Below are 27,830 nucleotides of genomic sequence, written 5' to 3'. Positions count from 1 at the left end.
TGTTATTTCTTTGGCAGCTTATCTGTATTTTAAAACATATTAAGAATGGGTGAAACCATTCTAATTTTAAAGCACATATATACCTGTATGCATGCCATTTTGTTATAATGAAATTGCTCTAAACATCTTATTGTTTTCTTTACAGCTAAAACCTCAAAAATAAACTGTTTCAAAGAATGGATAGGCAAGTGTATCCTGACCTGAACTTAAGATTGTATTTCAACACGAATAACCACTTAACTGGCTACAGATAATGATCACTGATAAAGTAATTTGCTCAGTTCTATGTGACATTTATTCCGTATGCTTTTTATTCTCATCTGCTTAGTCATTCTTCATATTACTTCCCTGGGCTTACTTTCTTACCTGATTTTAATTTATCTTGTTTATATATTATAAAGTGACATAAATTCTGTTGGAAAAAAAGTGACAAAATAGATAATGGGTGGACGGATGGATGCCTGTCCAGGTGAATGGTCATTGGTACAGATGGGAAGAGACAGTGAGTCACAGAGGAGAGGAGAGAAGAAAGGTAGGAAGCAAGAGGGGGGAAAGACATGGAGAAGGAAGGAGGGAGAAAAGAGGAAGGACAGAAAGAAAGAAAAAACTTCCATCAATCACTTTGGGTAATAAAATCTTTGGACTGGATTCAAGAAAGGCCATTTAAAAGATTAATGAATTTCTAATACCTTAGTTTATTGTTGCAATAAACAGGGAGGAATCGGAAGTACTGCTGTACATGCTTATCCTCAATTTTCAACAGATCCAAAACCAAACTTATTTTCCTTACTTCCCTGTTTTTTCATCTGATTCTTTTGTCCTCACTGTACACCATAAAATGAGATGGTTAGAATAATGAGAAATATTTTGAAGATAGTCATATTAATTTTGAAGAACAGTGTAAACTCAAGCAAATTAATGTTCCTCATCTGGTTTCCTCACTGGATTGCTAGGATAAAATGAGATGATATTTGCGAAAATGATTTTCCTGCCTTTCACACAGATGTTCAGCAAATAAAAGAACCTTTACTTACTCTTATAGTCATCGGCATATTGCTTTTTAAGTTCAAAATTACATAATCTAGTTCCTTACCATCTGTCACCTACATTGTTGGAAAAACTTTTTATCCTGTTTCCCTACCTTCAATCTCATTTTCTCCCTCCCAACATACCTTTATTCTAGCTGAATAATGATAAAAATTCATTTTCCCCAACACTCTCCTCATGGCATCAAGCAACTCTATTTAAAGCCTATCAGCGGGTGGTCACTGCAATCAAGTTAATAACCAAATTTATATTTAATCTCAAATGTGTTTTCAGTTTCAGCTAACTCTCATCTGGTCCCCCCACCCTCCCATTCTGCAATTCCATCATACTTCCCTTCTATACACATTTCCATGTAGCTATCCCTGAACTATCTCTTCTCCTTCCTATCCACAAAAGCATTTTCTATATTCGGCTCTATTTCCTTGTTTCCCCTTCTTTTCTTAGCCTACTGAAATATGACTTATGCTTCCAACACTACACCAAAATATTTTAATGAGGTCAGCAGAGTGTTCCAGTGAGTGTTCCTCAGAGCTCATCTTATTTACTTTCTTGGCAGGATTTGACACTGCTAGTGGATACCTCTATTTCAATATACTCTCCTCTCTTGACTTGCCAATCCAATCTCCTAGCTTCCTTTCTAATTTGTAGGCCACTCCTTACACGTGGTCCTATTCAGCATTCATATCTTGCTGAAAAATACCATCATCAACCCAATGGTGAAAGCCAAAACCTGAGATTTAGCCCTAAAACTTTCCTTTTGTTCACCCACTGCTCAATAACACAGACTCTTTTGACTCAATAAAACTCTTTTGAATTGATCCACCTATTTCTACTTCTACTGCCACTATCCTAGTTAAACTTGTGGTCCTCTCTTGACTGAACTATCATAATCATATCCTGTACCCTCTTATTTGCTCATAAGCTGTCCCATCCCATTTTCAGCACTGCAGTTAAGGATATTAACTTAGAAGTACATGAAGCCCAATATGGCATTATGTGATCTGGCTGAGAAGTCATAAGCCATCAGCTGGAAAGTAATGAATCCATGCAGTTCAAGAAACTGCAGGTATAATATCTCCACTGATACAAGGTGTTTCAAAAGAACCACAAGGTTCTTTGAAGGTTCGCTCTTTGTAATGTACAGCAGAGGGAACGCAGTCAATAATATTGTAATGTCTTTGTATGGTGACAGATAGTAACTACACTTATCTTGGGGACCATTTCAGAATGCATAAAAATATTCAATCGCTATGATGTACCCTTGAGCTAGAATATTGCATATCAATTACATTTCAATAAAAAATTGCCATGTATACAGGTACCCCTAAAAAATTACAAAAAGATCCACAATAGCCAAAGAAAGTTAGCTCTTAACATTCTCCAAGCCCAGAGAACACTGAAAGTAGACCATGAGGATAGTAAGTCAAGAAATAATTTTCCTCTTTCTATCTCCTCATCCCTCTATTATCTTCTTTCCCTTCCCTGTACTTCAAAGTATCAAAGCTGCAGCTAGCAAGAAGGAGGTAGAGGAATAGCAAATGTAAAGCAACTATAACCACCCCCTTCCTCCTATGGGCAGTAAGACTATAACAAAACTAGTAGGGAGTGCTGCAATTTTTAATAAAGACAGGAATTCTCTGAACTGGAATAATAAATTAGAGCATTCAGACTGTTTCTATTTCTCACTTATAGACTCATATTATGTAAGAAAACATATATATATCTGCCATTTTTTAAGTAGATTGATATATGTACCAGTATTCCCAGGAAAATCTAGGTTTGCATCCATTGTTACAGTGTCATTGTTATTAAAACCAGTTTTACTCTCGGGCGCCTGGGTGGCTCAGTTGGTTAAGCGACTGCCTTCGGCTCAGGTCATGATCCTGGAGTCCCGGGATCGAGTCCCATATCGGGCTCCTTGCTCAGCAGGGGGTCTGTTTCTCCCTCTGACCCTCCCCCCTCTCATGTGCTCTCTCTCTCTCTCATTCTCTCTCTCAAATGAATAAATAAAATAAAATAAACCAGTTTTACTCTCAAAAGAGTCTGATTTGGGGGATAATATATTACATGGCACACATAACTGACATTAAAGATACTGGAACAAAAACTGATACAAGTGTAAGAGAGATGGACAAACCCAACTGGAGGCACCAATGTCCCTCTCTCAATAACTCAGAACACGTAGGCAGAAAGTCAGAAGGGACACAGGAGAACAGAACACTACCAATCGGCCTGACCCAATTGACATTTATAGAAAATTCCACCCTGCCAACAGAAGAATATGCGTTCTTTTTAAGTGCACAGGGGACATTTACCAAGGTAGATCATATTCCAAGCAAGGAAACAAGGCTTAATAAATTTTAAAAGATTTAAGCTATATAAACTATATTCTCTGATCACTATACAAATGACGGATAACAGAAAAATCTCTGGGAGACCTGCAAATATTTGGAACTTACATGATACAATGATAAGTAACCTATGAGTCAAAGAAGAAATTGAAAGGCAAACTAGAAAATGCTTTTCCTTAAATGAAAATAAAAGTACACGTATCAATATTTGTGGTATGCTGCTAAAGAAGTACTTAAAAATTTGTAACACTAAAACTATATCATAAAAGACAAAATGTCTCAAATGAATGATATCTTTTATTTTAGGAACTTAAAAAAAATACATTAATCCCAATCTAAACATAAGAAAATAATGAAGAGTAGAATCAATGAAATAGAAAACAAAAATTGAGAGAAATCAATGAAATAAAAAGTTGGTTCTTTGAGGAAATCAATGAAATTGATTAGCCTTTAGTCAGATTGGTCAGGAAAGAGGGAGACAGAGAGAGAGGGAGGACATAAGCCACTAATATCAGGAACAAGAGAAGTAACATTGTGACAGACTCTACACATACTCAAAGGAAAAAGGAAACGTGAAAAATTTTATGCCAATGAATGTGACAACTTAAGTAAAATGAAAGAAATCCTTGAAAGGTAAAACTATCAGAGCTCATCCAAGAATAAGTCAATACTCTAAATAGATGTGTATCTATTGAAGATATTGGATTCACAGTTAAAAATCTTACTACAAAGAACACTCAAGGTCCAGATGGCTTCAATTGTGAATTATATCAAACATTTAAAAAAGAAACAATATCTTTGCTCATTTGTTTTGTTTCTTAAATTGCACATATATATTGTACACCTGAAACTAATATAACATTCTATGTTAACTATACAGGCATTAAAATTTAAAACTTAATAAAAAATAAATAAATAAATAAATAACCAACTCTATGCAAACTCTTGGAATTATTCCAGCAAAAAAAAAAAAGTTGGCTTAATACTTGAAAATCAATCAGTGTAATTTACCATATTAAGCAGCTAAAAATGAAAAAAACATTATGATCATCTCATGAAAGCTTTTGTCCTTTTATCACATAAAGTTCTTTAAAAGAATGTTCATATAAACTTTGTTTGTAATAGCTAAAAACTAGAACAATGTAAATGCTCATCAAGAGATGAATGGGTAAACAAATTATGGTATATCTATACAACGGAATACTAATCAGAAACAAAAAGGAATGAACTTGTCACAAAGTAGACGACATGGATGAATTTTAAAAATAATGATGCTGTGTAACAGAGATCAGACCCAAAAGAGTACATACTATATGGTTTCAGTTATACAAAATTATAGAAAATGTAAACTTATCTGTATGAGAGGAAACAGTTCATTGGTTGCCTGGACATGGGGGAGCAGAAGTGGGTGACTTGAGAAAACCTTTGAGAGTGACAGATATAGTCACAATCGTGATCGTGGTGATTATTTCATGGATGTGTACATATGTCAAAATTTATCAAATTGCATATTTTAGGTATGTGCAGTTTATTGTATGTCAGTTATATCTTTTAAAAGCAGTTATAATAATAAATGAATAAGTTTTTGTCTCAAATTCCTTGCTCACATTTAATTAAATTCAATAAACTCTTGTGCTAGATGCTAAAATAAATACACTGATGAGTGAGATCCATTCCCTACACAGAAGCTGGCTGGTGTTAAACACGGGGGCTAAGGCAGTGGCAAATATGATTTTTATCAGATTGTAATTTGGAGCAGGTTGGAAAAGAAGAATGGGAAGGAGGAAGAGAAGGAGAAGGAAAGAAGGAGAATGAGCAGGAGAAGAAGAAACATCTGGGCTTTGGTCAACCCGAGAAACAAGAGATTCCTTCATTGTTCAACCATAAACTAAGTATTTATAAGATTCCAGGCACCATGCTCATCACTGAGAAAATACCTTTAATAAGTAAGCATATGATGAAATAAAACATACACTTAGATCATGAAATATAGAAAAATAATGAAGCATGAGGGAGGAAAGAATTCATTCTGATAGATTAAAAAGGAATGTTTGACCATGACAATGACGATAAGGAAATGAATAAAAATTAAAATATTTCAGTGAACATCAAGACTGGAAAGAATTGCTCCTCCTATGGGAATAGTATGAAAAATGTGCATTGGTGAGACAGTTTATCTGGTGTGACTGAGGAACAAAAACCCCTCTAGTAAGGTTGGCAAATAGGACACATAATGGAAAAGTAATGGGGAATTAACCCAGAAAGGTGGGGCTGTCATAATATTGTGAAAGAAACTGCATCCCATTGTAAGTACTTTGGAATCAATTCTGTAAGCACATGGATATTTAAGAACAACCGTATGACTACCAATTGTTGTAATTAATTGAGATGGCTCACAAATAATTCATTAATTATAATAATTATGGCACTCATGTTTGTAAATAATACAGTTTTAAAAAGTTGATCAAGATTTTTCCCTCTAATAACATCATACTTAGTAACTGACTTTCCAGTATTCTTTTTTTTTAAGATTTTATTTTTAAGTAATCTCTACACCCAACATGGGGCTCAAACGCAAAACCCTGAGATCAGTAGTTGCATGCTCTACCAACTGAGCTGGCCAATATTCTTTCTTAAGTATGAGGGATGTGCAATCACAATTGGTGAGTGGTGGAATTTCAATAATCCTTGTAATAATCACAGGAAAGTGTCAAAAAAGTAAATTATGAAACCTGTATATTATGGCAGAAATATTACATATGTATAAATACATAGGGAGAAAGAAGAATCATTGATGATATCAACAATGGGGGGGCAAGTTCAAAATTAGGGGAAAAATTTTAGGATGCATTAGGAAAGGATGAACAGATGGAGTGGAAAACAATAAAAGTTAACACATGAAAATAAAGGTAAAATGTCAACATCTGTATACAAAACATTCCAGAAAAATATAAAGGGAAAATAGCTTGTATAAATTATTTGAAGACATATGACCCATCATTTTGCAGAAGTTACACACACAAACACACAAACATGAACTCAGATAGAAAAAAACCCAAAGTGTGCCAAAGAAGTTATAAATAAACCACTAGGGATATTTACAGGAAAATTCAACGACAGCAAAGACAAAGGGAACATTCTAAAATTTTCTAACAAGAAATGGCAGATCATCTAACAAGGAAAAGCATCACAGCAATATTCGAAAGGAGGCAGTAAGTAGGGGCAGTGCTTAATCTCCTGGTCTGGTGCCACCTGCTTTGAATCCAGGGTCTATCAAACATGAGCACTATCTCTAACATTAAACAGGATATTTAACTTCTTCATAGCTCAGTTTTCTCATTTACACAATACAGATCATAATAATTTCCATGTCGTAAGATTGTTGGGAGTACTAAATACATTACAATATATAAAACCCATAAAAATTCAGCCAAATACATAATAGACATTATATGGATATACACTATTACTGTTTTCAGATTTCTTGGTAGCAGTATTTGATGGAGAAATGCAATGAAATGACATTTTTAAAATGCTCAAGAAAAGACAGTGCAAGAATTTTATATCCACTTGAACAATTATTTAATTATAAGGGTGACTAACAGAAAAAATATAATAAATATAAGGAAGGAATAAAGATTACCAACACATTAACAGCATATAATTAAATATTAATTCATAATTATTAGTCATTCTTTATCCAAAATTTATTCAAAGTATTAAATGTCAAGTTTATGTTTTTTACATTTTATTTTAAGTTTTTACATATATTAACTAATTTAATATTCACATAAACCCCATGAGGTGAAGAGAGGTTCACCAAAGGTCAGTCAGGGTAGGTCTGATAGGCAATCAAGAGTATCTCCATACTAAGCCTTCTTTGTAAGGTCTGTAAATGTGAGACAGATCTTAAATACAAACCATCTGTTCCTTGTTCCCTTTCTGAGTCTTTCCTCCATGAAAGCTTGTTTACAGACGTTATCTCTAAGAAATGGTCCCTGAGTGTGGTTTCAGTGGAGGCAGAAACCTTTCTTTCTAAGGAGTTTGGATTTTGGTTACCTGTCCTGTTGTGTTCTCTTCCACATAAAAAGCCAATTTGTGGTTGAGTACAATTATGGATGAAACCAAATATTTCATAACAAAGGACTGGCACTAGCCAGTTGGCACTCATATGCAAATGTGTGCAAAACACCGAGCTCTATTGTTTTTTTTGGATAAAATATGCACACATTTCTCCCAGTTTTTGAGTCACAGCAAGGAATGACTAAGGACAGAGAAAGCAGTATTAAAGTTAGAGACCTTGACTTTTCATGGTTAAGAAATAACAATCGTTGTTTACCTACCCAGCACCTTAAGCCTACAATCATGAAGGAAAATTGCTAGGAGGAAAAAGAAAAAAAGCATTCGGATTCAAGCATGGTCCCAGTCAACTAAATCTAGTTCTGTAGGTCTCTGCTGGAGGCTGGCCACATTCTGCAGTTGCCATCTTGCAGTGTTGGCACAAAGCTCTGTTGGGGAAGTTCTCTCCACCCAAGACCAACTGCTTCTAAAGAATTCTTAAGAATTCCTAATTTCAAATTTTCTAAAGGAAAATCAATCCTGTTGTCCTGCTGTCAGTGGGGTTAAACTTTTTTTTTTTTTTTTTTACTTGGGACACATGAATCTAAGTATTTACTTTCTCAAGTTTAACTGCTGTTCTAGTGGTCAAAAATTACTGGAGTTCCCATCCATTGTGGGTCCTCATCATTTTTTATGGTGTCTCTTCTAGCTGACAAAGTCTGAGTTTTTTAGGTCATGTAGAGGCCAGTTAGGAGAAGATGAAGGAAATGCAACTCATCCCTGTTAGTACTAAGACTGATTAGATTGCCTGAGTCTCTTAGAGTGTTTTGCCACATCTGCCCAAAGCAAGGTAGAGCTTAGAACTGGGGTAGAAATGTGCATCCTGAAAGGAGACCTGTGATGCATTCTTATGGTAAGAGTCAGTGAGTGCTCATTTGAGTTTAAAAATACCACTCACCTTCTCTGTTTTTCATGAGGATTGAGAGTAATACGAACAATAAAATGTCCGAGGTGACATCAAGGCTTTGCAAAGTTCTCCAGTAATATCCCAGTACACTGAGTGCCTCTGGTAGTGGAGAAATAGGTTGGAATTCCCCAGATTGAAAGCAGAAGGTCAAGTAATTTTTTGCTACTATAAGAACTACACCTTTCCACCAAACAAAAGTTTCATTCCACCTTGAAATTAGCAAATATTAACTAGGATATTCAAACTTCATCACAAGGTATAATTTTATGAACACATTTGTAAGTATTCAAGGGTACCCTAAAATTTGGGTTCTTCCACATTGCATCTTTATAGTTTTACCAAGATTAATCTGATGCAGATGAGACATAAAACCAGAGACATCCTCAGCAACCTTAATAAAATTTTCTCACCAATGCTGATAAAAGTACAGTGATCAATTTGTCTTCCTTGGAGTGGGTAATTTCTTGTTAAATGTTTGCAAGTTTCCAATTGAAGGCTTCTGATGACGTCAAGCAGCCAAGTTGACAGAGATTATCCCCATGCATTTTTCCCCCCAAAAATCTTCATACTCTAAAACAGGTGTTATGTCACAAAAAATATTCCTCAGTAAGAATCTTTGGGAGTTTAAGGGAAAGTGAGAAATTGAGTGCTTGACTGTCCTTTGTGGCAACTTCATTGATTTCATACTTCCTTTTTTCCCTTTGGTTTTACTCAGCAAGGGTTTAGAGGTCTAGCAACAGGACCATTTTCCATTCCAGTTTTTGCTTGCATATTAAATCCCCTATTTCTGACTTAAGGCCATTCAGTGAGGAAAGAGCTGTGGTCATATCTGCTCTAAGAGCTACACCTAAATGTTTTCCAAAGGGGTTAAAGAGCCTATTCCCAAAGTCTCCAATGTATTCATCTATTTGTTTGTTTGTGGGAATGGTCTCCAAAATTTTTGTCTAATATTTATAGTTTTTCTAAGTTCCTCTGATTTTATTACGGGATTTGGGGTCTTCTAAGCCACAATCAAAATATTCACAGCACCTTTTCCATTGAATTTTATCACATATGAGGTTCCTAATAACATATAAATCAATTGATACAGATCTGGGAACGCTGAATTAAATGTTCTTACAACCACCGCAAATTGCTCTGTAAATTTCCACCTATCCTGCACAGGCTTTGGAAAGCCTTTGAAAATCACTCTCAGCTCAAACCACAATCAGGGCTTAAGTTCCACCATAAGGGGCTTGTTCTGATCTGGTTAACTTTAAGAGACAACTCAGCTTTCAGAGCGGGTGGCTGACCAGCAGGAGAGGACAGCTGGTCGGAGTGTTGGAGGCAGGGGATAATCGAGGGCCATAGGATAGAAGCAGAGTAAGATCAAAACTTTTATGTTCAAGTTGTGGTTTGAGCAGATCTAAAAAAGAGATGGTCTTTCACATTTTTCATTGGTTCCCTCCACCAGAACATTTAGAGAGGCAACCATGGCATCTGAATTCTCTTGCAAGCTTTTGCATACCAATAAAAGAATGCAGGTCATTGAACGTTTGCAGTTTTACTCCCTTTCCACTCTAAACCACTTCTCAAATGAATAATTTTTTTCCAATGAAAGGTTTCCCAAAATGGCTACTGACGTTAAACTATTGTTGGTAAAATTATGCCATTTAGGAAGCGACTTACATGTATTAGTTACAGAGTAAATACACTCAAGACACTTTCAGAAGACACAATTTGGGTTTAGGCTGAGATGAACACATGACAGTCTAGCAGTGGTCAGTCAAATCTGTGGTTTGTTGACCTTATGTCCTGGGCACCCAAACTAATGGCAAGGCAGCTTCCAATGGCCAACCTGACAGGTCTTAGAAGACATAATGTTTGAACATGAACTTCCTGCTAACCATTAATAATAGAAGATAATGAAAAGAGTACTGACAAAAAGCAATGTTGCTAATAATGAGGCAGCTTTCTCCCAGGGATATACGTCTACAAATCTGATCAAATAACCAAAGAATACCTGAATGGCAACCTTCCAGGACAAAATACACTTAGCATTTGATAGCCTGATGAAGACAGGCTGGAAATGAGATCTAACGCAAGACTTACCTCATCACTGTGGGCCTCAGTGGCTCCCCATTTCTGAATTGAGGGACTTGGGCTTTGGTACAAAGGGGATTTTCAATAGGATCTTGGTGAGACTTCCAGGTGGTTGAACTCCCCAAAATATCACCAGATAACCTTTCAATAAACAAAAGTCACATTTAGTAGATTTATTGCAATAAGGGAGAACACCATTGTGACAGTTTTAGCAATGTCTCAGGAGAGATAAGTCAGAACTAGAATAATTGTAGGACTTTAGAGTCAAGACTCAAGTATGTTAAGGTAGGTCTTTCAAAGTGGAGAGTTGGGTAGGATTGGACAAAGTTGTGATGTCACGGTTTAGGACTGATTGACACATGTAGGTGAGGGTCTTGAGTAAACTGTTACTGATAAGGCTGTTTGCAAGAGTTCAGTTATTGTCTCAAATATATTGATTTGTGGGCATTTCCTGAAGCAAACAGTGGATTTAATTACTAGTTTGCAATCTTACCTTTCCTAGGCTAAAGTTTCCTATAAGGAGTAACTAAGTCACTTTGATATAAGGAGGTTTATGGTTTCCCACAAGTCATGTTCACAGATGGTCTCAATTCTCAAAGACTGATTTAATACCAATAAAAGTAGAATTTCAAATAAAAACATCAGATGTTACAAAAACAGGCATACACCAGTAAACGAAAAATTTGATTTAAAAAAAAAAAAAAAACATCATGGGGGCGCCTGGGTGGCTCAGGAGGTTAAGCATCTGCCTTTGGCTCAGGTCAGGATTCAAGAGTCCTGAGATCAAGCCAGGACCCCAAAGCAGGCTCCCTGCTCAGTGGGGAGTCTGCTTCTCCCTCTCCCTCTGCCCCTCCCCCTCCCTCTGCCCCTCCCCCTGCTCCTTCTCTTTTGCTCACGCTCTCTCAAATAAATAAACTCTTAAAAAATAAATTTAAAAAACATCATGAACATTTCATTTTAAAATTCACTCTCAAGGGGTGCCTGGGTGGCTCATTCAGTTAAGCGTCTGCCTTCGGCTCAGGTCATGATCCCACAATCCTGGGAACAAGTCCCACATCGTGCTCCCTGCTCTGTGGGGAGACTACTTCTCCCTCTGCCTCTGCCTATCTGTCTGTCTCTCATGAATAAATAAAATTAAATAAACAAATAAATAAAATTCACTCTCAGGACAAATATTACAATATGCTCAAACTTAATATCCAACAGAAAGAGCACATACAGAATTGGTTCCAAAATCAACCGTGTATAAAGTCACCAAGAAAGCCTCAATGCAGCTCTAAACTCAACATCATCTAGAGTACAACTAAGTATAATAAAATTAAAAACTATTAGAAAAAATTTCATACATCTTTTTCCAACAACAACAAAAAAAGAAAATCGAATAACGTCTCAAAGAAAAAAAGTCCAGAGAAAACTAAGGTAAATTTACAACTGCTCTCCAAAGAATGCACAACAGCCAAAAGTGGCAGATAAAGGTAGAGCAGAGAACTTCTCCCTTTTTACAGTGAAGACACTCCAACAATGAATGCAGGATGGTCTTCTGAGACTGCAGTCTTTTTTTTCTCTCAAGGATACTTTTTGCCAGCATTTCTTTTACTTAAAATAATAAGTGGTAAAACGGTAACATTTTTGAGAGGAAAAAAAGCCTGTATGTGCTTACAGCTGTATTTCAAATAAAATAAATCAGTTCACATGATACATTTTTGATACATTTTGATTCTGTTAATTTGCAGTCTTCACTCTCTGCCAGGCCCTAGGAGTGTTGCAAATGCCTGAGATTCTCAATGTGGTTGCCTATTAGGGTCCAATTAAACCAGAATCCTTGATGGTGCACTCAAGCATGTATTTTTGAAATCTCCTTTTGGTATTTTAAGTGCAAAGTTGAGAATAGCTATAATAGGTAATGGTTAGAAAGAAGCTCCAGCTTCTACTTCAGTCCTACTAGTCTGGCTTTAGCTCTTCCCTTTTCACAGCTTTATCAGTATCTGAAGATAAATACGGCAAACTGATGAAATATGAGTAGAAGGACAGCAAGAAGTGTAGCAGACCCAGGGTGCCAGCATCCCAAAAACATCTCAACATGCTGTGATCTTGGGACGACTCACGGAGTAGACAGAACATAATAAATAACAGAGCTCAAATCTTGGGCACAGTAAACCAACTTCACAAATGCAAGGTAATATACATGGGACTGAACAGCAGTACACATGAAAAATTCTTGAGGAATTTAGATTTTAAGTGTAGGGTGACTCAATACTCATTTGGCTGCCAGAAAATAAACTCCATTCGAGGCTGTATCAACAAATGCACAATGGCTGGACAAAGAAGACACTTTCTACATGCTTGTAGAACACTTTCACTACTGAGCCTTGTTCTGAGCAGTAGACTATATAAAGAACATGGAAAATTAGATTAAGGTTGATGAGGGAACTTGGAGCTGTCATTTTCATAAAAAGGGTAATATTCGAAGAACTCACATGTGGAAGTTAGATTAAATTTATTGTGTAAAGTCCAGAAGTCGAAAGCAATGGAGACGTGGAAGGAAATGCTTTTCGGCAATGTTGATTTTCAAAAAGCACAGAGGACTCCCTGTCCCTGGAGATATTTTGAGCCTTCAAGTACCTAATGGGTGGGGGGAGTTTCAGAACTTGAAGAGAGTTGAATCAGGCAACAAAGTCTCTTCTCAGTCTAAGATTTTATGGTCAGTGTATTTAAAAGTAGCTCGGGTTTTCCATGTTCTGTACACCGTTGAAACCCTGTAGCTAGGTCATAGGCAACTCGTCCAGTCAGCCCCAAGGAGGGAGACAGCAGGGCAATCGGCGCCACAACGTGATTTTCCAATGGGGGAAATACAGTGACTTTTCTGCAGATGTCACTTTCTACAATATGAAAAACACACGTGTCTCTTTATCACTCCCTTTCTCACTGAAACTCAGCTTTCCTGCAGAAACTGACACTGTGTGTCTTTCCTTCCCGTGAAGATTCTGGCTCTTCATCCCCACTCCTGGCGGGATCCCCCATTCCAAGGGGATCATTAGCATTCATCCCAATAGCCCGCGCTGCACTCTGAGCTCTCTCCCGTAGTTCTGGCTGCACATTAAGTTACCCAGATGCAGGGAAAGAGGGGCCCGCGGCGGGCTCCAAGGTCCCGGCGGGGTCTCCGCCATTGTGATGATTTTCTCTCGGACCTTCTGGAACTCCGGGACAGTTTGCAAACCTCGAGCGGGGCGCGCAGGGCGAGGCGTGCCGGGCACAGGGCAGGAGCCCGGGAGCTGCCGAGGACAAAGGGTCGGCCGGCCTTCCCCAGTACGCCGACTTAGTCGCGCTCCCCTCCGCCCGGCGCGGCCCGCCTGCCCCAGCTGAACTTGCCTCTCGGACCGCGCTCCCGGGAGGGGGAGGGAAGAGGGGTGGGGACGCGGGGCGCCGGGGCGGAGGCGCGGGCAGCAGGGAGCGCGAGGAGCGCTTCCGAGGGAAAGTGAGAGGGGAGGGCGGCCGGGCTCGGCACGCTCCCTCCCTCGGCCGCTTTCTCTCACATAAGCGCAGGCAGAGGGCGCGTCAGCCATGCCCTGCCCCTGCGCCCGCCGCCGCCGCCGCTCGCCCCGCGCTCCGGAGCCGCCCGCGCCGCCGAGCTCCCCGGCCTGGCCGCGCGGCGCCCCGCCGCCCTCCTCCCGGCCGCCGCTCGCTGCACCGGGGAAGGGGAGGGGAGGGAGGAGGGGGCCGCGGGCTCGGGGGGGTCGGAGGGGCCGAACAGCGCAGAGGGGGTCGGCTTTGCCCCCCTCTTGCCAGAAAGCGAAAACAGAAAGGCGAACCGAGGAGCCGTCCCCCCTCGCCCTCGCCCTCGCCTCACCTCGCGGGCCCCGAATGCGGGGAGCTCGGACGTCCGGTTTCCTGTGAGGCTTTTACCTGACCCCGCGCCCCTCCCCGGCACTGGCCAGGAGCGCGACGCGCAGCGTTGGGAGCGCCGAGCCGCGGACCGCTGCCGCCGCCTCCGGCCGCCCTCGGGGGTCGCCGGCGGCTCTCTGCGGAGGGAGCGCAGCGTCGCGGGGGCGCCACGCGCCCACCCCGCCCCCACCGCGGACCGGCCGCCGCGCTCCCGGTCCTTCCACCATGCACTTGCTGGGCTTCTTCTCTCTGGCGTGTTCCCTGCTCGCCGCTGCGCTGCTCCCGGGTCCGCGCGACGCGCCCGCCGCCGCCGCCGCCTTCGAATCGGGACTCGGCTTCTCCCACGCGGAGCCGGACGCGGACGAGGCCCAGGTAGGTGCGCGGCCGCGCGCTCCAGGGTCGGGCTGGGGGCGACGGCGGGGGCGCTGGGGTGTTCGGGATCCTGTGGACCCAGGAGCCGCGCAAAGTGTGTGTTGCTGTTTCACCTTCCGGACGTTGCGTCCAAAGTTAACCGAGCGGACTGCGCGCTTCCTCGGAGAAAAGTTTTCTTCTTGTTTTTTGTTTTGTTTTTGTTTTTGTTTTTTGCATAAAGTTGTTACTAAGTAGGAAAGCAAGTCAGGAGAAAGCAAGGTAGAAGCAGCCACAGAGGTGGCTGGTGATAGAGATCACAACCTGCTTGGGAGCAGTCCCTGCGGGTGCGCCCAGCGGGCTTGAGCCCTCGCGGGGCGCGCGGCTCCGGAGAGCCCGGGTTCGTCCCGGTCGGAAGTGCTCTATTCTTTCCCTATCAGATTAGTGGCAGTCCTTCAGGGGCTAGGACGACCAGGCAACCGAGGTTAATTTTCCCGGAGCGTTCCTCTTGCTTGGAGCACTAGGCGATTTTAGGAAAAGTGTAAAAAGAATTTAGTCACCGGCTTGAGGGCTTAAGACTTCAGATTCACTTGGAGAAGTTGGCCAGAGTTGGGCTGCAGCAGGATCTCATGTAGATCACAATCAGGCATGACTTTTTAACTTTATAAATTCTGCGTTTCTGAAATCTGGTAAAATACTGAAAAGTAAGGTGGATTGTTTTGTTCATTAAATAACAGATGTTTTAACCCTTTGCCGGAAAGTGTTGCCAAGGCACTTTTGAGATATTCTGATTTTCAACAAGGAGTTACTGTATTTGTGCCAGCTTTGACTTGCTCTTCCAAAATGTGTACCTAAAACGTTCAGATCTGACATAAGGATGGATAGTATGCTTAATAGGGTTTTGGAACTCCTGAAGAAGTTTTGTATTGGACATACTATGGGACGCCTCTTTTCAAAGACTTGCAGTACCCCTGACTGGGTACAGAATGCAATGCTTTATTTCAACCCCTGGCCAGTGGTGTGTGACTGTCAACTGGGAGGTGACTTGATTAACATATGTTGAATGTGTAGAAACTGAATTGCCTTCACAGTTATATTTTGAAACACGTTTTACCATTGAGAAGAATAATTTTTTAAAAAACAAACTACCTTTAAATTTTAAATTTGGGGGATAAATTATTAAAAAAAAACAGAATTTGTAATTCAATATAGGGGTCAAGGGAAAAAAAAACCTTGAGAGTAAAAAAAATGTGTTAAATTGCAGAACAGAGTGTATTAAGTGATTTGTAAAATAATTTTCAACACAAATACTTAATGTTGGTAGAACTATTATCATGAGAATGTTCTCCTGTGCTTAAATGCCACAAAAATGTAGCCTAAGACCCATTAACACTTCCTGTAATTTGAATGCCTTGGATATCATGATATCTATTCACTTTCTGTCTCTGAGGAGTCAAATTATTAAAAGTATGACTTAGTAAGGCAACACCCAGAGAGGTGGCTGGTGAAAGAGATCACGTAACCTGTTTGAGAGCAGATTATTGCCTGTGGTAACTTATTTGAGTTTATAATAGGAAAGTGTGAAGAAGGAAGTAAAATGAGAAGTCTTTCCTGAGAAGCCAAAAGCCTGTATGAGAGTCACTCCCTGCTGGGTCAGCTTTGAATGAATGTGCCCATGTGTGCGCATGCATGTGTGTTATGGATGGGCTTGCAGTTGGAGGTTCAAGTTAATTTATTTTTCATCTTCAAAATCATATTCGTTGGTGATGTAATCAAATCTTTCTTTTGCTGTGAAAATCTTTATGTATCTTTATTCGCTTTTCATATTTAGCCATCTTTTATATCCTGTATGGTGAATATGAGTTGATATTCTGGATGTGATAGGGACTCTTTTTCACTTGATGAAACATCACTTTAGATCTCTGAGTGCCACAGCCCATAAGACAGTATATTATTTCTGCACTAAGGTGTTCCTCACTGGTTGAGTGAAGGCTTGACAGGGCAAGTGTCTTTAATGCCTTTAGCGAAATTGCTATGTCCTTGCCATGAGATTCCCAAGAGACGTGGTCCAAAGACTCCATGTCTCTCCCTAGTGGCCTAAAGAAGTGACTCATGAGGAGGTAAAGCTTGGAGAGGAACTGATTATTAATTTCCTGTGAACTACAGAAGCCCCAAGAAGAGATTTCAGAAGGTAAATAAAAGACACTAAATATACAAAATCTTTGACAAATGCAGAGTTTTGGTAATTTACACTTAGGAAGTATTTTTATGTTTAAAAAATACAAAACAGCTCACAAACTATAAACCGAGCTTAGCCGTCCAGTCCTTCACCACAACCCCAAAGCCATACAAAAAAATGGGAGGTAAAATCACAAATACAAACAAGATTTCCTTGTTCCTTGACTTACATTTGCATTTATTAGGTTCCTTTTTCTAATTATTCGTAGTTATATGACTTACTAAAAGATCCCAAAATGTTTCCTGTTAGTGCAAGGAAGCCAACATCAGAAAAGTTAGGCAAGCAAAGTACTGCCTATTATATAATTAAAATTAAGTAGGCATGATGGGAAAAAGAGGAAATATTTAAAATTATCATCCAACTAAAAAACCTGCAAAACCTAGAAAGAGCACTAGATGGCTAAATGCAATCATTTGCCCACATGAGATTGCGTAGAGTTCACTCTGATTGGTTGGAGTTGGGAGTTTTGATTTTTAAAAGAAAAAAATTGTTTATAATTTAAAAAGGGAGAATTATGTATAGTATACTTTTATTCCAAAAAGTGGGCTAGCAGGGAGTATAAATAGCTAGATCCTTATATATTTTAGAGCAATGAATTCAAGGAGAGCATGTCTTATGTTGCACATGCCTGTGTTAAAGATTAAAGTCAACAAAAGAAAGCTTAAAGATTTATAATCTTGTATCAATTAAGGGAATAATCTAGAAGATCAAATATGATTGAATGAGCAAGTATAACTTATTTTCTGCTTTACATAAATAACTTTAAATATCCCTACTTTATAGCTTAAATGCAAAAAAAAAGAGATTAGTTTAATCGTAACACTAATTACTTTAATGAGAATAGCTATTTTAAACGAAAATAGTAAAAGCACATATGGTTTATGGTTACTATCACAAAAAACTTCCTAATAATGGCAACTAGTTTGCAACATGCCAGATTTTCTTTCTCCACTGTTTATAATTCTGCATACTTTTGTACTTGTTTTTATTTGTATTTACTGTTTCAGATTAATCAGTGATGATGTTTTTCAAAATACCATGTGTGTGTTAACTGCATTAGAATTCCCTAGAGGTCTTTAATTTTATTCCCCTTACCTGAGACCAACCAAATCTTTGGATTTGGGTCTAGGAATATACATTTTTAGCTAACATCCTAAGTCATTCTCATGCACAATGACAGTTTTAGAGTCACCGATCTGTGGTGTGTAACAATGACTAATTTCATTGGTTTTGGCATCTTCATTATGTAACTTGAGTTTGCAGGGTAATCTGTTAGGCATGGAGCATGTTAAAAGACATAAGCCATTTTTCCTCTCTTCAAGGAGCTTACAACTCAAATAGAAAAAATAAAGGCTTAAGCACAAAAAATACTGTGAGGTATTAGGGGAATGGTACCAAAGCATTGTCTGTGTCCTGAAGTTTGCACAAGAGAGTCAGCCATGTGGCCTACTTGGTCTGAGTGCCTTGGCATGAGGCAAAACTTGGGCTGTAACTTGGGTGAGAATTTCCAGCAGATGACTAGACTATATCAAGCACACGAATCCCTTTCATGTCGTGGATGGGGTGAGAAGGTAAGAAGGCAAGGGGTTATATGGAGTAACAGTGAAGAATCTTAACTATGAATAAGTTTTTGGAGATGGGTGGGGTTGCACTGCATATGATCTAAGCTACTTTAAGGTGGGTTACGGAGGGTGATTCATGCTCTGAGCACCTGAAAGACACAGGTAATAAGAAAAGTATTGAAATCATTTCTGGGATTGATTAGAGGTCATAAAGATTTGCTGGGGGCATGGTCTAGTGAAGAAGCAACAACAGTATTTTAGAAGGGAAGTGATGAAGAGAGCAGAGTTGAGGCAGTGGGAACAGAAGCCAAAGCTGTCACAGAGGAAGAAACCATAGATTTGTTGACTAATTCATAAGAAAGATTAGGGAGTGGAAGAAATGAACCTTGGCATCAATATTTTAATCGTGGGACAATGTGGGTCCTACTTGCAGGATTAGGGCATTGCAGAGAAGAGCAGAGACTGTTTTTCATGGATCGTTGATGGATGATGACAGCGTTATTCCATAAATCACTTGAGATTTTACTAGTCTAAAAACTCTTTGGAGAAACAAAATAAGCTTTACAAATTTTTTTTTTAAAGATTTTATTTACTTATTTGACAGAGATAGACACAGTGAGAGAGGGAACACAAGCAGGGGGAGTGGGAGAGGGAGAAGCAGGCTCTCCGCCGAGCAGGGAGCCCGATGCGGGGCTCGATCCCAGGACCCTGGGATCACGACCCGAACCGAAGGCAGGCGCTTAACGACTGAGCCACCCAGGCACCCCTAAGCTTTACAAATTTACATCCCATTAGAGGAAAATAATTGCCTAGGATCAACAGGACTTAAACTGTGTAATATCCTTAAAGTATTTGAGCATTTGACAAGTACTATTAACAATCCCAAAAGGAAAATTAACAGTCTGCATATCCTACTGCTCTGCATTGAAAATGGAGAGGTAAATTTTATTCCACTAAATTAGGCCATAAATGCAACTTAATATGTAGTCATTGACTTGCGGCTTTCTCTGTGCTACATGTCGCGGTACCCATGACATTTCTCTGATGTACTGCAAATGTCCATACTTTCTGGCAGCAATCTCTGGAAAGGAGGTTCAGTAGTAGGAAAATATGAAATGTCTGTGAAAAGTGGAAACCTGTGAACTCTCTTGTGACTTCACCTCACTCTGCATCAATTTATGTTGGAGGCCCAGAGTTTCAGTCCCTAAGAGCCCCTTACTGAGGAGGGCAAAGGATTATAATGGAAGGATTGGATTCTTGTCCCCTTTTCCCAAGTATCTACTCTTTCATGGCAAGTCTACAGTTTTTATGATTACGAATTGCCGTAGAGTATATGATGAAGTGTTCTGTAAGCCTCCTCTCTTGTAAGAGATTTCTGACCCAACTCTGAATGATGCTGGGGATCTATGGTTTGGGACATAAAAAAGCTCAATTCATCCTTCATTTTGGTTTCTACTTCTTTGTATTCTTTCTTCTGAATTGTGGACACCTGATGGGCTGTCATTTGTTCAAGAATCGATTATCATCGGGGCGCCTGGGTGGCTCAGTCATTAAGCATCTGCCTTCAGCTCAGGTCATGATTCCAGGGTCCTGGGATTGAGCCCCGCATCGGGCTCCCTGCTCCGCGGGACGCCTGCTTCTCCCTCTCCCACTCCTCCTGCTTGTGTTCTCTCTCACTGTGTGTCTCTCTCTGTCAAATAAATAAATAAAATCTTTAAAAAAAACTTTAAGAATCAATTATCATCAAAATTGCTTCGTGGTGTCTCTCTCTCTATCAAATAAATAAAATCTTTAAAAAAAGAAAGAATCAATTATCATCAAAATTGCTTTGTAGGAAGCAGTTCCTGATATCAGTGGCACATCTTTAGGGCCAGTGGGTCTCTATTCTTGTCTGTCTGAATTGATCTGAGAAGGTGGAGGATGGTGGATTGGGGAGATTTCTTTCTGGCCTTCCAGTTCTGAGGCTCTTGAGATGGGGGTCTTGGCCTCCTTATCAACATGGGATCAACCAGGAGTTCTGTTTCATAGCTCTTTCTAGGATGTTTTAGGACTCAGAGGCTGGTGGGAGAGGAAAGAAGGTCACCTGGGCTCCTGGCACTGGTGTCTTTGGCAGCTGTAGGGGTATTTACAGGTTCAGATCACTCCCTGGGGACCAGTCATACCTCTGTATATGGAGTAGGCATTCCAATAATAATTAGGTCTCCTGTGCAATATCCTGAGCATCTCTGTGTGCCATGAAGAGAGCATGACAAGCTGAGAGCTATACAAGTTAAGTTTGTTTATCACTACATCTTTCTGAGATGGATGTTAATATATTTCATTAAAGATAATTAACCCAAGACTCAAATGACTTAGCCAGGAGCAAGGATAGAGCTTTTTTCTTTCACTTCTCTCTTTAAAAAACTTTTGCAGCCCATATGTTAGAAAAGTGTGATAATGGGTTTGGGCCTTCTGGGTTTGTGAAAGACCCAAGACCATATATATTCCTTTCTTCCTGCAAGTTGTAGCTGTGGGCAAGAAGGCAGAGAGAAGAGGTACTCTGCACATAGAGCCTATCCACTTTCATTTATTTAAGTCCCAATTCCCTACAATTGGACAACTCTGAAATAAACTTGTATTTTCTTCCAGGCCTTACCATGTGGTGCCCCCCTGATCAAAGGGTGGTCACAAATGGCCTAAATCCATAGTAGCCTTGCAAGAATGACTGCATAACAAGAACTCTAACAAGAATTCCTGACAATCACACAGTTTTTCCAAGTTGCACTAATGTAACTTAAGTGAAAGCCTACAGTCTCACCTATGCGCGAAGTGAGCTTTCAGGAATAATTGGATTTGGAAAGAATGAACTGTGGTTGGTAGAAGCATTACAGTTCCACTGATTTCCAGTCATACAATGTTTCATCTTGTACCAGTTACATTATTTCTGGTAGATGTGCATTCTATAAATACTACCTAGTCCTACAATTGTTGCAGAAGGCACATTTGTGAGTTCAGATCTGTATAAATTGTGAGTTAAGGTATCATTGATTTTTCACAGTAGAAAAAAGAGATATAACAGAGAACTTTAAACAAGGGATGATAGTTCATTTATCTTATAACGTAATTCTAAAATTTACAGTAAATATTACAGATTTATATAATTGTTTCTTCTGAAATTTCCTCATGTAAGTTATTCAGGTGGTGGATTTACTCTTTTTCAGAGTTTGTAGTTTAACTGTAAGAGGAAGAAGACACTATATTACTGGACATCCATCATAGAGTCAACCAATTGGATGCCTTGAAATACCTTTCACTGGTAGATTCTTACTGTTTACTGGTACCAATCACGTGCTAGTGGCTTTCAAGTGTGAGGAGGCATTGGTGCAGTTCTGAAATCCAAAAGCTCATTTTCATAAATTACTTGGGCTATAACCCTGATCTGATCTAATGAAAGGCTGTTTATAGTATTTATCCTCTAAATGTGAATATTTCTAAGTTTCATTAAAGAAATAGTAATGTATTTACTTATGAGATCAGCCCTGTGAGGGGTTGGTTTTATGTTGGCTACATTTAAAATGTATATATAGGCACTGAGTTTCCTGAAGAATTCTGGGATCTGAAGTTAGCACAGTCCCCAGGGCAAGGGTACGGGATTGGACTGTAATGTGGTTCTTTTCCAAAGGCTTCCCCCAGTGACCACCTGGAGGGGAAACTGAGGGACTCTGGAAGGAGGCCATGGTGCTGCTGCTCACACTGCTTACCTGTTAGTATCAGATTTATGGATTTCTTACTCCAAATTCTCGCATTTAAATCTACTTCAATTCAGGAGTATTTTAATGAATTCTCACTCGTGGCACCTTCAACTCTAAGCAGGAAATGACAGTGCGGTGAGTGATGCCCAAAGAGTCAAGTGAGTGATTCCTGTCTATAACAAGCATGGGATCCTTTGTGAGGAACAAGAAGCTTACTCATTTAAAATACCAGAAATGGGTTACACTGTAAATGCAGACAGTGTCAGAGCTGTTGTAAGCAAGTCTCCTGATTTACCAGAAGTTGTTGGGTAAGCCCCTGGTGGCTGCGTGGACAAGCATGGAAAGGCTGGACTGGCGTTCGGTCAGCTGCAGAAAACAAGTCGATGCTGGTTACAGAAACAAAGGAGGGGGAATATTTCGGGTGTTGAAGTGTGAGAACAAAGTACAGGGGCAGTAAGGTCAGTGCCATCAAGAGGGAGCTTGAGGAGCTGAGCAGGGAGGGTATGACTTGGGCTGAAGAGTCCAGAGCTGTAAGGGAAACAGAGGGGAATCTTGTAGAAGGTGTAAGAAACCAAGGAGTAGGACCTAACTTTGGATCGTGGTTGAAACAACAGGAGCCACTGAAGATTCTTGAGTGATAGGCTGGAGGTGGTGTCTTAAGGAGCTTAATTTGGCATTATTGTGCAGAAGTATCTAAAAAAGAGAACTAGAAGCTGGCCACAAGCTTCCCCGAAGCCACTTTCAGCTGCACCCTTCCTTGAAGTGTCTGTCAGTGACTGCTCTTCTCTTTCCATGGGCCACCCATATATGGTATTTGAGCTCCACTATATGCTCCTGATTATTTCTGATGGATAGTGATGACCACTGCGGACTTATGTAAGCACCCATCACTGTGCTATCTGGAAACATTTATAAAACATATTAATAACAGACATTTTTCTTTTATGGCTCACATACCAAACAGAGCAAGCAGTGTAAACAGTGGTCATGCTTAGATACACACACATACACACACACACACACGCTGCCCCTCCTTCCCCCTACCTTAATCACTCTTCAAATTGCCAGCCATGGCTTATGTATTCTTTCTTAGCTAGCTAAATATTTTTGGACAATCCATTGAAAAAGAATATTTAAAAAATCAGAGTATATGATATTATTATATTCTCTATAGCCTATACACTAATTTGTAGTTCAGCTAGCAATTAAAGAGCAAGAAAGTGAGAGTGAGAGGGACTGATAACCCTAACGTGTCCTAGCAATTCCTCCTTTTTCTTTTTTTTTCTTTTCTTTTCTTTTCTTTTTTTTTTTTTTTAAGAGGCCTCTATGCCCAGTGTGGGGCTTGAACTCAAGACCCTGAGATCAAGAGTCACATGCTCCACCAACTGAGCCAGCCAGGCGCCCCAGCAATTCCTTATTTTTAAAATATTCTTAAAAATACTCCTGCCAACAGTAAGACTAGAGGAGGGGGGCAGAAATGAGCTATCAAATTCTGTAAATTTTTGTTAAATAGATAGGTTTTATTGTCAGAAAAACATCACAGACATAAGTACTGTGGTCCTAGGCATTTGAAGACTGTGATAGTCTTCAGAGTGATTCTCCAGCACCTTCCACCTAATTTATTACATTTGTATTATAAGCTTACTGACAATTTTCCTGATTTCTAAAATAGGGAAAGGGGAGGTAATATTGGTATTTGATTTTGAGAAAGTTGGGGAAAATCCATGGTGTCAAATCACTCAGTGTATGGAGGCTAGGTATTATAGATTGGCTTAGAATATGTTTCCACCTCTCCCAGGCACCTGGGTTTGTGTCTTTCCTTGAGTGGAACAGCTCTGGCCACAGACGACCAAGTCAAGGAACAGGGGATGATGGTCATCCCTGAAAGTGCCCTGTACTTAAGTCATTGGGTGAAAAGGATTTGGGTACACACAGGAGTTTTATAACGCTATGTAATTTCATATGAACATCCTGAATACTTCAAAGCTTAAATACTTTATTTTTTGAAGATTTTATTTATTTATTTAAGAGAGAGAGAGAGAGGGAGAAAGCGAGCATGAGCCCTGGGAGGGGCAGAGGGAGAGGGAGAAGCAGACCCCCTGCCAAGCAGGGAGCCCAGTGCCCCTGATGCAGGGCTCCATCCCAGGACCCCAGGATCATGAGCTGAGCTGAAGGCAGACACTTGATGGACTGAGCCACCCAGGTGCCCCAAAGCTTAAATACTTTAAAGTCTAAATCTCTATTAAAGAAACAGACTGATGTTGCTACTTCAGTGTGTAAACCTCTCAAGTCTTTATATTATTAATGTAATAAATTAGGTGGACACTGTGAAAATATACATTCTACATTTACAGGGAAACCATTCCAGAAGATCTAAAATATTAAAAATACCATTTTGACAAATAAAATATAAAGAAAATATAGTGGCAGAATGTTATATGCAAGAGGTAAACTTGTGTAAATTTGTTTAGAAAAATGTAATTGCTCTGCTTCTCTGGGGTACTCTTCCAGAATGAGAACCAGCAAAGTCTGTCCTGTGTGGTCATTGAGATGAATCATGGAGTAGATACTTTACTCTAGAGTAAGTCTGATTTACTTGAGTGCCCTCATTTGCTCATAGTAGTTGATTTTGTTTGATGGTTCTATTTACTGGTTTGCCAGACCGTCAGTAAACACTATGAATTTCTTGGTGCAGAAACTTGATGGTGATGGGGGCAGGTGGTGCTGGAGGTGTGCAAGCAGACAAAGAAGAGGAAATTCAAAATGAGTGGTATATACAGCTTCTGGCTCTTTAAGAGCTAACAATATATTATTTCTTCAATAACATGTTGAAAGTTCACTTCCTTAGGATTCAAATACAGATGTTAGTTGAAGTATTTTAGGAACTTTTGATCAGAAATCATACTTCTAAACTGAGAATGTATTTCTGACTCAATCTGGACCAAAAGATAAGACTGACACTAGATTTTTAGCCTATTTATAAATGAATAAAGAATTAGATAATACATCATCTATGCAAATCCATACATATCCATGTAGATTATCTATACAAATCTATATGCAGATACTGCTATCTTTTTTTAAAGTGATTTTCCATATTTTTATTTCAGGACTGGAACTGTATGTCGTGATATAAAATGCAGCTTTACATTTAAGTGCTGATACATTTTCAAATTTAAATTTTAATGTATTTCCTTCACAGTCATTTTTATTCTTATACTATTTTTTTCTGTTAAAAGTGCCATGCTTATATTTTGGGTTAGAAACAAGATTAAAATAACATTGCATATTTAATATTCCTTTCTATGTGGAGGAAACGTTCATGAAATTAATAATACTTTTGCTTCCAACTTGAAGTACTTGAAACAGATGAAAAGTTTCTAAAAGGAAAGAGCACATTTGACATTGTGGTTGTTCTGGAAGCTTCTCACATACATGAGTGGGTGCCCCACAGAGAAGGGCCACACTTCCAGGAACCGGCTGGGAGCCAGGGAGGCTGACTGCTTATCACCTCCTCAGCCAGCTAGTGCTCAAAGGTTTAATGCCATTTTTTCTGATGGCACAAATAATTATCTTACTAAAAGAGATGTGTTGATAAGAGCCCTATAACCTTTCCTCTGGAAAATAGTGCATTTTTTTCCTCCTTGTTTACACTGTTGCATGGAGTATTTTCTTCCAATGCCTCCCTCCCTCCCCTCAAAACAAATTGGGGATAAACTTGACAAATTAACTCAGACTGAAGTCTTAAAGAAAATGGCCCTGATTCTCTTTTAACCCAAGTGACCACACAGCTGCCATGAATCTTAGGATGGAATTCCTATAATCTGGAAAAGGGATTGTTATGTCCTCTCACTCAGAGTTCCTTGGAAATAGCCAGTTAATATCAAATACCAGATGTGAGGCTCTTTTAAACCACCATGGTTTACTTTACTACAGTATCATTGCCTACACGGAATATTTTTAATTCTTTCTCTTTGTTTGCATCTGTTGTGTGTATTTAGTTACTTTATCCTTCTTAAAGCCCTCTTCCAAGTTTATGTTTTGAAAAATGGAATACTCATTTAGATCCATGTTTGTTTATGGGTCATGACACTTAAGACTTCCCTAAAAAACAAACTAATCCTTTTGTCTCAGAGCCAAATTTAAATTTGAGGATGATAGTGAATCATTGTTTGTTCTCTTTGAATCCTAGGGCTTAAAAAAAAATAAATTGGTGGCCATCCATGCCAAATTAGAATATTACTAAGGTCAGAATTACTCATGAGTCATGACCATCACACTTAAAATTGAGTAATTTGAAGCTCTGTAGATACACAGATTAAGCAAATAATGATGTCATAAATTGTAGTGCAAATTATTTTTTTTCCTCCTAAACATTGGTAGCAGCAGAGCCTGCTCTTTGGGAGACCAATTCTGTTTTACTTTAGAAAAACACACCCTTGTGTCATGGCCAGGGGAGCATAGCATAATTATAGTACCATAATGTAGCATATGGAGACACCTACCTTAGTGAAGGAAAGATGAAAATATTTAAAATTGGTGTTAACTTTTCCTGCCATGCTTATTTGACCGTGCAAGCTCTTCTGTATTCTTAAACTGGGGGTGATGTTCATGTAACTGCCTCAAGCTTCCTCTAGCAGAAAATATCTAAAATTTTGCCTCCGTACGCCAAGTTTTTTTTTTTTAAACTTGATTTTAACTTTATTACACTTCTGTAAAGTGTCTGCCGTATGGCAGGAAGGAGAACAAACATGAGTTTAATAGATACGTCTGTGAAGTGCCAAACACTTGCCATTTGTCTGAATTTTAAGAGTTCCAGTTAAATACTTATGTTAAAACCTTTCAAATTTTCACGAAATGTCACGAACCTATCATAAACATGGATTTCAATACCTGTTACTATGGGTGTCATTTAGACCCACTGGTAGGTGACTCTCTGAAGTTGCATGATTTCATGAGCAGTACACTGAACATTGCTTTCCATACTTAAGTGGAGTCTTTTCCAGGACAGTTTCTAGTTTTCTAAGCCTAAGCTTAAACTATTACCACTTCAGTTAATTAAATCCATTTTTTTTTTCTGTCTGGGTGCTTTCCCCTGACATGAGTTGGTCTGTCCTATGTGCAGTAGGAAAAATGTAGAGTAATTCCAGGATCATGGTCTCCCTTGAAGGTTCCTGCGACTGCTGATTAAAAGATTAATATTTCACTCCAATGCAAAGTATCCCACTTGATAATGTGCCCATAGACATGGTAACATTCTCTTATAAACCAAAATTTCAGACACATGATACATACTATTCTTGATAAGTTAAACAATCTTTTCTTTTCCTTTATTCCATCTTTCTACTCTAGTATAATATTTTGCAGTTAAATATTTTTAAACACACTTTAAACAACTTTTGCTCATTTACAAAATAACTATGTCTGTCACTGCCGAGAGTTATTCATTGTTTATACCACCTTGTACTACAGTATATAAATGGCATTCTATGAAGAATGTTAACATTTTTAGTGAGGGTAGATTTTCTTAAAGTAAATTTAAATTTGAACTTCAGTGTTTTG

At 39.2% G+C, this 27,830-nt stretch overlaps 1 protein-coding gene across 1 annotated transcript in view; it reads left to right on the top strand.

The window, feature by feature from the left end:
* Positions 1–14,613: 14,613 nt before the first annotated feature.
* The window catches only part of VEGFC (vascular endothelial growth factor C), a 99,817-nt gene continuing 86,600 nt past the window's right edge, over positions 14,614–27,830 (top strand). The window contains exon 1 of the mRNA XM_021694232.2: positions 14,614–14,760. Coding sequence (XP_021549907.1) covers positions 14,614–14,760 — 147 coding nt within the window. The remainder of the gene's footprint in view (positions 14,761–27,830) is intronic.

This window comes from Neomonachus schauinslandi, chromosome 2, assembly GCF_002201575.2.
Source record: "Neomonachus schauinslandi chromosome 2, ASM220157v2, whole genome shotgun sequence".
Taxonomy (NCBI): Eukaryota; Metazoa; Chordata; class Mammalia; order Carnivora; family Phocidae; genus Neomonachus; species Neomonachus schauinslandi.
Note: the sequence above shows the minus strand (reverse complement) of the source record. Positions and strands in the feature narration are given on the sequence as shown.